The 16106-nt window shown below is 42.6% G+C and overlaps 1 protein-coding gene across 7 annotated transcripts in view; it reads right to left on the bottom strand.

The window, feature by feature from the left end:
• The window catches only part of ARHGEF3 (Rho guanine nucleotide exchange factor 3), a 320159-nt gene that overhangs the window by 30114 nt on the left and 273939 nt on the right, over positions 1 to 16106 (bottom strand). For all 7 annotated transcript variants that reach the window (XM_004448232.4, XM_071212112.1, XM_004448235.5 and 4 more), the window contains one exon: positions 10710 to 10817. In XM_004448232.4, the coding sequence (XP_004448289.1) occupies positions 10710 to 10817 (108 nt within the window). The remainder of the gene's footprint in view (positions 1 to 10709; positions 10818 to 16106) is intronic.

The raw sequence follows: 16106 nt of genomic DNA on the forward strand, positions 1-16106 counted from the left end.
ATTTCACCTGCTTAATGGAATATTATCTGTCCATTAAAACAATTCTGGGACAACTTAACAGCTAAAACACTTTCTATATAAGTTAAATTTAAATCAGCATAAAATCTCTATATAAGGAGCAGATGTAGCTCAAGTGACTGAGTGCTTGCTTCTCACATGGGAGGTCCAGGGTTTGGCTCCTGGTGCCTTCTAAAAACAAAAAACAGAAAAACAAAAACAAGCAAACAAATGAGAAAACCAACTCAGAGGAGTGGATGTGGCTCAATGGTTAAGCGCTAGTTTCCCATATACGAGCTCCAGGGTTCAATCCCTGGCACCGTTACCTAAGCATAAATAAATAAATCTATATGGAAACACTTTGAAAGTGTTGAAAGGACAAACCCCAAAGGCAGAATAAAAAAATGCATATGAGCAAAAATAGGAGAACACCACAAAAGCCTCTTGTTTTTGTGGTAACATTATAGGTGATTTTTATACTAGTTTACAAATTTTTAAAATTGAAGAAAAAAGTGATTACATGAAAAATGTAAAAGGACATCTCCAAGGGGCTTAGGGTATTAGCACAACTTTCTGGGAGCAGTTAACTCTCTTTACAAGTAGCAACAAGAGCTTCTCTGGCCATCCCAGGTGTCTGTGAGCTCCCAGGCTCCTTAATGAGCTCATCAGGCATTGCCAGACCAACTCTATCCTGGAGATCAAGAAAGTACTTGTACCTAACATGCCACTTGCTAATGGTACCTTGCAAATCCTTGTGATCTCTTGAAAGCAGGCCCTTAGAAGCAGTGGCCAGACTAATGCATGTAGATCCCCAGCACTCAGAATCAATCATAGGCACCCAAAGGTCAAAATAAGAGCAGTGAGTCATCTTGGTTTGTGTTTCTCATGCCAGTCAGGGTGGGAGTTAAAAAGCATAAAGGAAAATGCAAAAAAGAAGATTCAGAATGAAAACGTTGCCACTTTCACTTGAAAGAATCAATTACCTACCTCATTACATTTTCAGTCATTGGCCAACTTTGACCTGCCTTCCCCCTCACCTGGCAGTTTGAAAGTAATTTATGCTCACTTTGAATTTTTAAACATTACGAAAGTGTATAAAATTAAGTACAAATCCCTGTATTTCCCCAAGTCTGCCTCCCCAAAATAACCATTAGGGTTGTTCTAAATCTTTCTAGACTTTTCCTATGTATTTGCTAACATTCACAGGAAACAAAATGTTTTCTCTTTCCCATCAACAATATATTTTTCCAATGTCAGAATATAAAGCTCACTCATTCTCTCCACTGGCTGCTGAATTAGTATTCCATGATCTGAGGGACCACAAGTGATTTAATCAGTCCCCAACTGAGAGGCATTAAAGTCATTCCAGTGTCTGGCTATTAGAAAACCTGGCTCAGTGAATATCCTTTGTGTATCTGTGTTAGCATTCTGTAAGACAGACTCCTTAAGTAGAATTCTTTAGTCTAAAAGCACATCAACCTTTTAATGTTTGACATGTACTGCCATTTGAACCTCCAAATAGGTAGCTCAACTTTATAATCCCCGGAAAACTACCTGATAGTGCAAATTTTTCCACACCCTCATCAACAGGGTATTATCATCAATCAGACAGGCAAAACAACTACACCTTAATTTCAGTTTCATGTTTTGAACATAAGTCAGATTGAATATATTTTTATGAATTTACTGAAAAATTTTCCAGAGAGCTGCAGATTTTCTTCTGTTGCAGCTTGGAAAGAGAGAGAGAGAGAAGAGCTATACTGGATGAGCTCTATCTTCAAGATTTCCTCATTTTGTGTTTCCCAAGTGATTGCTGGGCTCAGAGTACTAGAGGAAAAAGGGAGAGAACAAGTTCACCCCCTTTCATGAAAGACCTGCTATGTGCCGGCCTGTACTTAGCACTTCTGATGGGTTCTCTCTTGGCCCCCACAACCACCCTGCAAGATCAGGGGTTATATTCCCATTTTACCAATGAAGAAACCGAGGCTCAGGTTGGCTAAAGAACTTGCCCATGCAGGATTCAAAACCAGACCTGTCTGACTCCAAAGCATGAGCTGTTTCTACTATGTGGGCTGCCTCTGAGTAGCTAATACATGAGTGCTTGCTGTTTACATTCAAGCCATGCATTAGGGGGAGATTTCAACAGATGAGACCCAGGACCTCCTCCTAGGAGATTAAGTCTGGTTTAGGACCAATGACTAAGTGATTCTTTGTTCAAACTTCAGATTTACACCTTTAGTTAGGTTGAATCAAAACATTTTGCCTTTCTTCCTTTGGGATTCTTCCCATGTGGGGAATAAAGAACACTGGTCATGTATCTGTTCCGTAGGTGGCTGGCCCAGGCCATGGACAGTGTCCATGAAAATCACTGACCGCACACTACAAACCCTACTGGTCATCAGTACAACTGGGCACAAATGTATGAGAGGATTGGGTTAGGGGGAAGAACCTGTGACTGCTGCTAGAAGAAAAACAAAAACAAAGAAGAGGAGAAAGGAGAGCAGCTGCATCCCTTTGTGTGCCCCTGCCACTGCCCATCCCTCTCCCAGCTTTACTTTTCCCTATTTTCACCATATGATGTTGATATACTTTTTGTTGTATGTTTCTTACATGCCTGTCTTCTCCAAATAGAAGGTAAACTCCTTGAAGGCAGCAATATCTGTCTGCTCTGTTCATTGATGGATTCATCCATACCTAGTACCTAGCAGGACCTCAACAAACTTGCTTAAGAGATGAATGAATAATGTGCTCACTATGTGCTGGGCACTGTGAGGGGAGCTTTAGAGCCCTACCACACTCAAGAGGTAAGGATTCTTAATATTCCCCCACCCCACCCCATTTTACAGATGAGAAAACTTGGGGCTCCGAGATGGTGATACTTTGTGGAAGGTCACACAACTAATGAATGATGCCCCAGAATTTGAGCTCAGGTCCAGGATGAACTCAGAATGATGATCCAGGTCTGGTTTATTTCAGTCCCAAACTCCCTGACTTTTAAAGCAATATCCTACCCTGCTTCCCCTAGGGTGAGACTCAGTGTGATAGAGAATGTGGGCTGGAGTCTTGGTCTATGCACTGCAGAGCATTTAGTGGCATCCCTGCCCTCTAACCACTCCATTACAGAAGCAAGCCCCAGCCCAGCTGCAACAACCAAAACATCTCCAGACATTGCCAAGTATCTGCCGAGTTGAGACACACTGGTCTGTGGTGACTGGGAGAGGGTCACAGCCTCCAGAGGGACAGCATGACAAAAACATGTATATGGGTGCACTGGGTGTGGGCATTCTAGGACTGGAGTGAAAAATGTTCCAGGACAAGCAAGTTTCCATGAGGGAATCTGGCCTAGCACATGAGCCCAAAACCCAAAGCACATAATTGCTGGCACTAAAACAACAAGGTAACAGGCACAGATAATGCAGATGCAGGAAATGGGTATTTATGCCTGAGCTGGGTACATGGAAAAAGCACTGCAGCTGGAAGGGAACTGTCCGGTGGGAGAAGGCCCTTTACATGTGTCAGAGGAAATGCAAACCAGCAGGTTAGAGCACAAGGGGTCAGATTTGATTTGTTAATGCTGCCCCTTTAGTGGCATGTTTCCACTTGTCCTTTTCCAAAAACAGGACATAGAATCCAGGTCACTTCTCAGCTACACTCTTACCTTCTAGACTGTAAGGCAGTACCGGTCTGGTTCTACAAACACACACACGCACATATACACACACACTTATCTCCTCTCAATAACTGCCAAACAACTTGGGTACAAAGTCTTTTGTCAATCACAGGAAACGTATGACCTTGGAACAAGGGATCAAGTTTGAAGTCCTTGGAGAAGACAGTCAGGGGGCCCAACATATGGAAATTAAATCACACGAGCTCCGGTACCCTTCCTGCTTGTCTTTCATTTCTACATGGCATCAATAGTCTCACATTCCTCACTTAAACTTGAAATGCCCTTTCTTTCCTTCTTTCTTATCCTCTTTGACACAAATACCCCCACCCTTGCCAAGCAGCCATCCTTGTCATTAGTAAGCTCTCTCTCTAGTATATTTTATCATGGATTTTAAAATCTTATACATTTTTATCTGGTTACAAAGGTAATACATAATTATTAAAACATTCAGAAGTGTGACAAAACTATATATTGTGAAAAATGAAAGTCAATAGTTCCAGACTTCATTGACAAGTCTACCTCTTTTTGACTAGCTGGAATTCTTATGCAATGGGGGGAAGAGAAGGAGAACACAAAAAGAAAAGAACTGTAAAGGTCTCTCAGAGCTATATTCCAAGAAATTAACATCATTAAAAGTTTGGTGATATTATTGCTTTTTCCTCTATGCATATACTAATATGGAAATATATTATTGATAAGGATACAATGATTTTGAACTTGTCATGTTTTTTCTACTTGATAATATACCTTAGAGAACTTTTACCAAGTAGATTTTTTCTGGTTCTTGAGAACAGACACTGCCTGCTATTTGGTACTGACTATCTCCCCATCAAGTTTAGAGCAGATAACAAAAGTAGATATAATGAATATTAACAGAGAACATGAATCTATAATATATTTATGTTGCATCTAGGTCAAATGAAATCATTTCCAGACTGAAGGGCCAGGGAATGGAGTAGCTGGAGACTGTGGTTACCAGGAACCCTTCTTTTCCCACAACAATCTTCCCTGGAGGGGATACAATTGGGAGGAGGGGGATTGTTTTCGCCTGTGAAGTAGCCCCGTTGAAGAAGGAGGGCAGGGCTGTGTCACTGGGCAGGCACCCACTGCTAGCCCCTGGAGAGAATTAGGAGCATTAAGGGCCATCTTTTCTAGGAACAATAGTGATGCTAATAGTAACTACCAATTTTTGAGCACATCTTCAGTATTGTACGGTATCAGGCACTGGGGATCCAAAGATAAATAAGAGACAAATTTGGCCTGTATGAAAAAGCTATAGGGCTCCTGGGAGGAGCTGTCTTATGAATATGTCATAGAAAAGGGGAAAACTGTGGCATAATGGAGGGAAATGTGACTATGAGTTTACATTTAGGATGTGAAAACACAGAGAAGCAATTCTAAGACAGACACAAATCTAGACTTTAGACCTAATCCTAGCTATATGAAATGTCTTTAAAGTGTCCACACCCTTTGATCAGAATTCCACTTTTAGGAGTATAATCTAAGGAAGGAAAGAAATGCAGACATGCACAAGATTTGTAATCAGGATGTTTAAAGCAATGTTATCTATAAGGGTAGAAAAATGGAAACAATTTAAGTGCTCAACAGGAGAGTGGTTAAATAAACTGGTACATTTGTTTGATGAAATGCTATATGAACCCATTAAAAATTACGTTTGTGAAAAAATATTCTACTGTAGTAGTATGGTCATCTTAGATGGTTAAAACAAAAGAAAGTTAAAAAAATCATATATACGGGAAGTGCACTTGGCCCAGTGGTTAGGGCGTCCATCTACCACATGGGAGGTCTGCGGTTCAAACCCCGGGCCTCCTTGATCTGTGTGGAGCTGGCCCACGTGCAGTGCTGATGCGCGTAAGGAGTGCCATGCCATACAGGGGTGTCCCCACATAGGGGAGCCCCACACACTAAGGAGTGCGCCCCGTAAGGAGAGCGAAAGAAAGTTCAGCCTGCCCAGGAACGGCACCACACACACAGATAGCTGACACAACAAGATGACGCAACAAAAAGAAACACAGATTCCCATGCTGCTGACAACAACAGAAGCGGACAAAGAAGAACACGCAGCAAATGGACACAGAGGGCAGACAACAGGGGGGTTGGGGGGGAAGGGGAGAGAAAAAAAATCATATATAAAGTATGATTCAAGTCTTGTTTTAAAATTACACCTATAGGTATATAGTATTAAAAAATTGCTTGGGAAGGAACCAAAAGACTAATAGATGTGTTTTGGTGATAGGGAAGGGGGATTGGAAGGGATGCTTACCTCCTCTATTGTGCTTTTCTATGTTCCAATTTTTTATCACGTGCAATCAGAAAAGAAAGCACAACAGAAGGTACTTTTTAAAAAATAGAAATACCTTCAAAAGGTACTTAACACAGAGTTATTTAATAATATAAAAATAGTCACAGCCTAAATATCCATTAATATAGAAGGTTAGTGGTGTAAAACAAATCACATCAACACACTGGAATAATATATACTCAGTAAAAAAAGATTACATTTTCCAAGGACAACTTTGATAGAATGCTTCTCTTAAGCCAGATACAAAACTCCCATACAGCAAAACAACTGTAAGAGATTGAAAAGAAAGGGAGAGAACAATATATGCCAGGCAAAATGCTTCAAAATAAAAGACAAAATAAAATCAGGCAAAGAGCATTAAAATAAAGAAACAGGGACATTTAACTTTAATGAAAGGCACAATTCCCTGGAGAGACTCTAATAGTGATGAAACATTATACACCTGACTACATAGCCTGGAAATATGTGAGGTCAAGACCAATGGAAACACAAGAGAAACTGATGAGCCCACAGTGAACAGATCACACAGACAAGAAGAAGGCTGAACTGATGGACTATGAATAACCCAAAACCATGCTCATAGTGTGTAAGTCATGTAGTTATGCCTTGAGCAAACACTGGAAGGAAATTATTAAAATATTAACAAAATACTGTTTTGGAGTGGAAGGCTATGCGTGTTCTTTTTTTTTTTTTCCTCTGTAATTTTTCAGAATGAACATATACTTTCATTCTAAAGGAAAAGAAAGAAAGTTCATTTTTAAAGAGAATGGAGGGCTATGTCACAGTGTAATGACACAGTATTCCACAGCACGGGCTGGAGGACTCTGTGCAAATGAGTCCACCAGCTGTGCACAGTTGTCAATGGGGGGGATGGAGCTCAGAGAACGACTGGCCAGAGGCGAGCTCACCTTCCTCACTCCACAGAGCTGGGCCCGACTTTCCTTTCAGGCAGGCCAGGGAGGGGATTTATGGGCCCGGAGGGATCCAGACATCTATGCTCAAGTCCCCCAGCGGCAATAACCTTCCTGGTCAGAAGCAGACGGAACACCCTGCGGTCGGGCTGTCCCTCCCTGACTTCCACAAACCTGCCTTTGTGCTAAGGCCCGAGCCCCCAGCCCAAACGGGGCACCGGGGAGGCAAGACGAACAAATCCTGCAGTGTCCTGCCCAACTGCTGCTGCAAGGACCACTCGCACTTGTGACTGGGCCTTTTATACTTTAAGGAGAGGCAGCCAGCCCAAAGCTCTCGTGGGCTAACCTGTCATCTCCTGAGTAGCCAGCGGAAGGGCTGCTAAGTGCTCCGGTATCGATTAAAGCAGAGTGTCTGGGCCCAAGTCCTCTCTTTTTCTAAAATGAAAGGAACCCAAACTGAGAGGCAGAATTGGATATACACATCCCTAGGATGCCAGGAGCCAGGGAAAAGGAATACTGCAACAGCACACCAAGCTCCTCAGTTACAGCTGGTGGGCATTTCTGGAAGCAGCAAAGGCATAAAAAACCTACACACATAAATGTAAGGAATATATGATGCTGAGAAGCGTGGGGTGGCTCACACACTCCCTGTTCTCTGTTCCTCCCATTTATGATTGGGTGCGAGGGACACTGTGGGCAAAACGGGACGGAACAAGAAGTTGACCCACCGAGCCTCCTGCCCCCTCATTCTTCCTGCTCTCCAGGCTATATGAGCACCCCATCCCGCTCTAGCTGGTGAGGGAAGCGATAAAGCCATGAAGCAATTACCAGGAGGCAGAACTGGAAATAACCCTAAACTTGTACTGCGTGCACCAAGGTGAGTCACAGATCTGAGGGGCAAGCTGGCATTCTCCATGCTTTGCAGATTATCCTGCACACAGGACTGTCTAACTTTGCATAAAACCTCAAGGGCATATTTAGATTAGCCGACTTCCCAAGGACAGACTCAAAATATAATTAGCACAGTGCTTGGGTTCCCTCTGGATCTATGTGCATAACCACTATGAATCACTGTTCTGTTTCTGCTGGGTTGTTTCTGCCCAATAAATGAAGCCTGGAGTGAGCTATTTATCATGATATTTGAAAGAAGTAAATAAAAAAATTCTTTGCCAAAAAAAACTCTTTGAGGTTTTAGAGACCTATTGCTACATGTTAGGTCCCTCCCTCGGGTCTGGCTTTCTCATATTCTTGCTTGGCCTCAGTCTGTGGCCAAGAAATCAGACATGATTTCTTTCTGGCCCAGTTCTTCAGGTCAACGCAAATTTCTAAGGTGATCGAATATTTCCAGCAGCCTTCCTTGTGTAGGGTCCCAAAAGCAGCAGAAAAGAAATAAAGGTTGCCTGGGAAATCAAAGGAAAAGATTTTGAAGGTATGATAATAGAGGATCATGGCTGTCATCCCTATAGCAGCATGCAGTCAGGGGTGGGGCTGCTGCGGGAGGCACAGGCTTTAGTGAGTTCTCTCTCTAGACCCAAGAGCACAAACACAAACGCCCACGGGGCCACGCAGGTGATGACAGCAAGTAAAGGGGCCAAGTGTTGGGAGGACAATAGGGAGGGGTGGGGAGATTTGTAGGTGACAAATAGCTACTCAGGGCCAGCTCACCACTGCACCGCGGGAACGCAGGGCCGGCCAATTCCTCAAGAGAGGCCAGAAATCCTGGTTCGTATGTGGATTATTTTGATTTTTAAACATTAGCACAAATTTTAAAAAATACTGTGCAGCCAAATAAAATGACTCTTGAGGACAGGAAGAAGAGCCTGCTGCATGGTGAGTCCTCACTCAGGGTTTGTGGAGTGAGTGAGGGTCTTTGGGGCCAGAGGGTGGACTGTCTTGGGAAAGACAAGGCTGGAGTTAAGAAGTGACAGGAAGAGATGACTGGTTCCAGAGTCAAGGCAGGAAGTAACTAAAGTGAACTTGAGCCACATCCACTGGGGTGGAGAGGAAGGGGTCAAGTGCAGTAGACAGGCTAAAAATTTTCAAAAAGCAGAACTCAGCGGAAGAGCAGATGTGCAGGACGAGGGCGATGATGAATCTTCCAGGGTAAGCCTGCAATGAACTTGTCCAGGGGGCTGAGGGGCTGGTCATGACGGAGGGAAGGTAAACACATTTTTCTTCGCTAGCTTCAAGGCCCTTCATCCGACTCCCCCAGATGACCTTATTTACTTTCTCCTCTGCTCTCCCACAAAAGGGAGCAGGGGAAAACCAGGAGCCCAGAAGCTGAGCAGGGAGAGAAACAGGAGCCAAACCTATAGCTAATTAGATGATGAAATATTCATTCACGGGAAACTATTAGCAGAGTCAACAGAGGAATGGGCAGGACAGGAGGTAGGCACGGAGAGGGAAAGAACCATAGGAAAGGAGCGAGAACACGTTGGGCTGGGCAGAGCTGTGGCAAATTGGCCGAAGTGTGGGGAACCAAGGACAGAAGGAGGTGAAGGACACCCTTAAGCGGTTCTCAAACTGTGGATTTTCATAGCATGGGGCATGTGTTATGTCCAGTCCACAAATTTCCTAAAGATTCAGAAATAAAAGATAACAGCACTGCTGAGCAAAAGTATTCAGGACAAACAACAACAAAAAAGTAGACTCAAGACTATTTCTCAGCTAAGCAAGGTAAGCCTTTTCATTCCTTGACTTTTATGGATTTCAGTCAAAAGAGAATTTAATGATGATCAAATTTGGTCTAAGGTCTTGGACAAATATCAATTTTCACTTTAAAAGATAAACATTATCAGGAGTTGAAAGAATGGAAACAACTACAACTGCTTGTTCACCAAAAAAAATTATTATATTTTCAATATTTACTGATTAGCTAACTAATAACCAAATTAGTGGAGGCTAAAGACCAAGGTACCATGCTAAGCTCTTTAAATGCACTGTCCCATATGTTTTCACAAGGAGTCTCTGAAGGAGCTGGTGACATCATCTCCAATTTGCCCATGGAGAATAAAAGCAAGTCCTAGAGAGGTTAAGTAACCTGCCGAAGGTGACAAAGCCTTTGAGTGACAGATCCAGGGCCAGAACTGAGGTTCTTCCACTCCAGGGCCCTTGCTCTATGCCAGGGGTCAGCAGACATTTTCTGTAAAGGGCCAAAAGTGAATCTTTTTGGCTTTGTGGGCCATGTGGTCTCTGTCCCAACTACTAAGCTCTGCTGTTACACAGTGTGTAAGCAGCTGCAGACAACAGGCAAACAGATGGGCATGCCTTTGTCCCAACAAAACTTTATTTATGGACACTGAAATCTGAATTTCATGTAATTTTCACATCACAAAATACTGTTCCTTTGATTTTCTCCCAGCCATTTTAAAATATAAAAACCATTCTTAGCTCAAGGGCCATAAGAAAACAGTTGGCAGGGTAGAGCTCTCCCACATGCTGGAGTTTGCAGATGCCTGGTTTAAGCCTTTAGTCTCTGCTGCACTCCGGCTCTAGCCACATGCTGGGTTGCCTGTGGAGACCCTTAGGCTTTCTAGGTTGAAGCCTCTGAGAACATGTCTAGATGGGGGCACTTGACTCTGAAATTCAGTTGCGAGGAAAGACCCAATAGCAATGGCTCTGCCCAACCCCAGAGGGTGATTTTCTGAAAACACCCCTTCCTTCCTTCCAGTACCCTCACTTGCTTTCTTCCACGGAAATAAACTGAGTCAGGTCAATGTGAAACCAGGGGTAGATCCAGGTGGGATGGGGAAAGCCCCTCCTGCACAACATGGTTTTCTGCACACAAGGCCAACCATGCCCCTCTTACCTGCAGGGTTTGGCTGAAGCGTTTTAAAGGCGTGGCCTTCACGGGTGGGATGAGGTTTGCTAGTGATGTGACTCTGGAGAGGGGTTTGACCCGTTTATTGCTAGGTTCCTGCAGGATTAAAAAGAAAGAAAAAATGTCAAGATCAATTAAGAAAACAACGTAACTCCGCCACAGAATCATTTCCCACTCCAGGAGCTTCTGGGTACACACCCATCTGTGGAATGGACCTGCTGCCTCGTCTCACTCCAGCTGTGGGGAGATGACAGGGCTGAGGCACCAGAGCAGCAGAAATGGCAGGGAGACGTCAAAGGGGCAGAACGGTCGATCGGCAGGGATCTGCTCCTGACCCCCGATACAGGTTGAATTACGTCCCCCCCAGAAGACTTGCTCAAGTCCTAGCCGCCAGCCCTGTCAACGTGACCTTACTTGGAAAGAAGGTCTTTGCAGATGTTATTAGTTAAGATGAGGCTGAACTGGATAAGGGGTGCCTAATCCAGTGTGACTGGCGTCTTTAGAAGAGTAAATCTGGACACACACAGAGACAGATTGAGTGGAAAACACATGTGATGACTGAGGCAGAGACCGAAGCCCAAGCAGTGCCGGCAAGCCACCAGAAGCTAGGAAGAGACGAGGAAGGATTTCCCTCTCCCTCCGGAGTTCAGACTTCCTGCCTCCAGGACTGTGAGACATTTCTATTGTTGCTTGTGGTACGTTGTTACAGCCGTAGGAATCTAAAGCATCCCCTCCCCTCAATACCTGCCAGCTTTTAATTCGGTAGCTTCCATTTAGTAAAAACAATCTCTCCACCCCCTCCAAGAAAAGCTACCTCTGATTTCCCATCCAATGACCTTGTCAGGCAGTTGTCTTTTGGTGCTTCTGGTTTTGTTTTTTGTTTTTTTTTTTAAATCTTCTTAAAAACCTTTCCCTACCTTGCCTGGAGCCACTTAAATTCCTTTTATACAATGGCTTTTCTAAAGCACAAAGAATATTCGGTTTTTCACTTCACTAAATATTTTTTTTTAATCTTTTAAAGAAAGAATTCTAATACCAGGATCTCAAGAGAGCATCTTGACAGCTACAGTATATTTGAAATGCACAAATTAATATTTATAAATAACAACCAGACAGCAAAAGAAAACTTAAGAGGGAAAACCGTACCATGGCAGCATCACTTTTTATACTATACACAGCCCCAAGTTTTTTGTTTTTGTTTTTTTTAAATACAGCCACAAGTTTTGAAAACAACCTCCACATAAAACATTATTTGCAAACCTGAAAGTTACCCCAATGCCACTCCAATGACTTTGTGGACAACAGTTCTATAAATAAAAATATCAGGCTGTGGGGAAAGAGAGAGAGGACAGACAAAACATTCTACAAAGACAAAGAAAAAAGTTACCCTTGTCTTCCTAAGCTCCATCTGACCTGTGGTAGCCCCTGCACAGCACATGAAAACACCAAGTTTTGATGGAAAAAGCCAAACTTGCCAACGGTTGTGGCAAACCTCAACCATTTCCAGAGGGAGCCTCGTGGAGCTCATCTCTCCTTTTCAGCCATTGCTTCCAAAGTTTCAAGGGTTAACCCAGAACTTCAGAGTCTCCAGGAAATCCCTGTAGGGTGTTTTGAACATAGTAGGTGCTTGGAAAAATCTTTCTTGAATTTGGAATCCTCCTGAGAAGCTCTCATGTCATTTTACACCCTTGTCAGCCTCAGAAATCACAAGCCTTCTTTGAAAGATACCATCCCCAACATTTCTGGCATTTAAATAGAAAGAAAGACTAAAAAAAAAACAAACACAAAATTCAAGTCAATGCCACAGCATGACCAGAGATGACTTCACAATTTCTCAGAGCAGTCAAATACTTTTCCAAGACAGAGACTGAATTTGGGCTGCCGACTACCTCTCTGGCTTCTTGGCACGCTGAGCTGAGCAGAAAGCTGAAAACTCTCCCAGCGCTGGGAAGGCTCAGTTCCAAGATGCAAAGGAAGAATCTCCCAACCTAAGCAACATCGCATTACAATTACTTAAAGTGCTGAAAAGAAAGATTTGGCAGCCCTCTGCTTCCAGGTGACAGTACCCTTCAGGATGTCCCCGTCCAGAGTCTGGCTCCTGAGGATCTGTGCCCAAAGGAGGATTAAAAAAAACCTGTATATCAGAGCTGCACACACTGCACACACAGTGAGCCTCCTGAGCATCATCTACATGTCTCTAAATGGCTGCTGCTTTGGGCTAGAAATGCCAGCACTCTGGTATCACTACCTTTGTTGGCACAAACTGCATTGCAGCAAGTAAGGAGACGAGGGATTTCCTGGGGGAGCAGGACTGAGTCGCAGATAATTCTGCATGCACCTCAGAGCCTGGAGACTCTAGAGCCTGTTTTTTTAAGGCTGGAGTTTAAAGAGTCACTGATTCTGTATCAGAATGGGGAAGTTGAAGGGCAAATATCGACTGGGTTCTCTTGCTTTAAAAAGGAGCAAGGAGCACTGCATATTTGGGAGGATGGGAAAGATTCAGCTCTGTTGGACTTGCTGTGTCATCCTTTCTAAGGTTCTGCTGACTTTGCTGTTCACTGTGCATGACCCAGTCTGACTGGCATTTTCTGCACAGCTACAAGATGTAGGTATAATACCAATGCCAGCCCTTCTGCAGGCTGGCTTCTAATTGTGACTGGAGCTGTTTTCTTAAGGCATTGCCCTTTTGGAAGTAAACAGTGGGCTGCTCTCTGGCAATCTGATATTCCCAAGAAGCAAATAATTGAACCAGAAACCGTGCTGTGTGATTTAGTGCTATGATCCAGCAATGAAGACAGGTGAAATTTAAAAAATCAGAACACTCACAGGTTATTGGGTCTATGGGGGAAGTTTTATGGCTGACCTAAGTGAAATATGAATTATGGTGTTCTCCTTGAGGGCTTCTGTGAGAATAGGAGATTAAACAAATTCTTGGCCTACTTTGATTTTTCTTTTCCATTTACTAACTATGTCTCCATCTACATTTTACTGCTGTCTAAAGAGAGCCCTCGGGAAAATGTTTCCAGATTCTAGTTAAAAAGCTCTACTGAGAACCAGCAAATGCAATACCGGGGATGCTTTCAGGCTTTACAGAGAGATGACAGAACAAAACCTGCAGAGAGCCTTCTTAGTCTAACAACTCAGCTGCCAGACAAAAGCTGGGCAAGGTCAATGCTAAACCCAGGAACAAGGTGTCCTGTTTTAAGTGCAGACTCTATCACCCCCATAACCCCCACCACATGATTTTAAGACAGGGCAGGAGGGCATCTCACTAAAGAGGTTTAAAAAAAATAGAAAGAAAAAGGTATCAAGCATTCTATGAATTTTGTAAATCAAATGCGTTTTTTTTCACCTTTATAAACTGATTTATATATAGTTTCTATAAACAGTATCATATAGTATGTAATACTTTGTATCTGGTTTCTTTCCTTTAGCATAATACGTTCTTTATTGTCTGGTATTAATATCTTGTAACATTAGCGTACATTTGCTCAGTTTCAAAGAAAAACAGCCTTACCTATGCAATATTATCCATATTAAAATTGCACATGAGGTTTTACATCTGCTGTACAGTCCCATTTCACATTTTTTAGTTTTCCTTTTATGAATAAAATGTTTTGTTCCATCTTTTCCAGGTCTTATAGTGATTGTTTTTCTTGTCTTATTGCACTGGCTAGAACCACCTGTATAATACTGAGTATAAGCTGTGAGAGTGGGTATACTTAATTCCCAATTCTAATGTGATTATTATTTATAGTCCATCATTAAGTATTGTGTTTGAGAGCATGGAAAAGATACCCTTTATTAAGGAGAAAGTTCCCTTCTATTCCAAGTTTGCCATGAAACTTTATCATGAACGAGTATCGACTTTTTCCAAATGTTTTCTCTTCATCAATTCAGAGGTCAAGGAAAGGAAAAATGAAGGAAGAAAGGAAAAGAAGGAGGGGGTGGGGGAGGAAGAGAGGGAGAGAAGAAAAATAGGCATAGATGTTGTATTTTTTTAATAAAGGAATTAATTCAGCAATTGAAAATATCTCTTGTGCTTAAATTACAGAGAAGAGAAATAAAGCACCCCATGAAATTTTATTTTACTATGTGATTTTTAAAATGGATTTTCATATTCCTTTCCTAGGGGATACAATGATTTTAGTCTCTTCCCCAACAGGCATAAACCAAAGATTATATGAAATGTAAGAAAATGCTTAATATATCAACATGATCTAGTACAACTTTTTATCTCTTTAAAAATTCTCTTTCCTTCCTCCCTCCCTCCCCGCCCCCCTTTCTTTCTTTCTCTTTCTTTCTTGACATACAGGAACCCCTCACTCTTTCTCCCTGCATTTCATTTTTGTTGCCAGAGTTGGGCTAGGGCAGAAGGAGGGTCTTCCACATCATGTTTGCAAACTGCCCGGAGGATCTGCCTACATGGAGCCACAAACATGTCCCAGCATGTTATTCTTCTTAACATCCCTGAGAGGTAGCTACTATCATTATCTTCATTTTAAAGATGAGTAAACTGAAGCATGGAGTGGGCAACTTGCCAAATGTTATGCAGCTAAAAGAGGTGACCAGGACTTGAAGTCAGGCAGGCTGGCTTCAGAGTCCATGCCCTACACCAGGGGTTGACTAACTTTTTCCATAAAGGGCCAGAGAATAGATATTTTAGGCTTTGTGGACCAACCAGCCTCTGTCATGGCTGTTCAACTCTGTTGTCAGCCATAGACAATGCATAAATATGCAAAAATGAACGAGCACAGTTGTGCTCCATTTTACCCTTATTCAAGGACAGTAACTTTTGAATTTCATGTGTCACAAAATACTATTCTTCTTTTGAAGTTTTTTTCTTCAAACATTAAAAAATATAAAGGCCATTTTTAGCTTGAGGGCCATAGGAGGGGGGCCATTTTCGGCCCGTGGACAATAGTTTGCTGCTCCCCACTTTCACTGGCTTTGCAGGGGTCAAACCCCAGGTCGGGGTCCTCAGCCTCTGCTTTTCAACTGGGACATACCACAGATGCCACTCCCAGGCATGACATCCGCCAACAAGCACATCTGGATGGTCCGCAGGCTCCAGCAGTTGATACAAGCTAGAGTTTGTATCTTCTTCTTGGGGCTGGGCATGCAGCATCTTCCCTGATGAGAGGGAAGGCTGGGAGATACATATATATATTTTTTCATTTAAAAAAATTTTTTGTTGTTTTTTCACTTTTGCCAGGAGAAATATTTGAAATTTGAAAAATTCTACTTTTCACGTGAGTAAATCCTATCCCACCCCATTGCATTTTATTCTCTTAACTTTCTAAACAAATCAGCCTGAACCTAACACAAACTTTGGCTTATCATTAATATACACAAATAAAGGACATATAAAATGATATGAGGCCT

The sequence above is a fragment of the Dasypus novemcinctus genome, chromosome 26 (genome assembly GCF_030445035.2).
Source record: "Dasypus novemcinctus isolate mDasNov1 chromosome 26, mDasNov1.1.hap2, whole genome shotgun sequence".
NCBI classification, from domain to species: domain Eukaryota; kingdom Metazoa; phylum Chordata; class Mammalia; order Cingulata; family Dasypodidae; genus Dasypus; species Dasypus novemcinctus.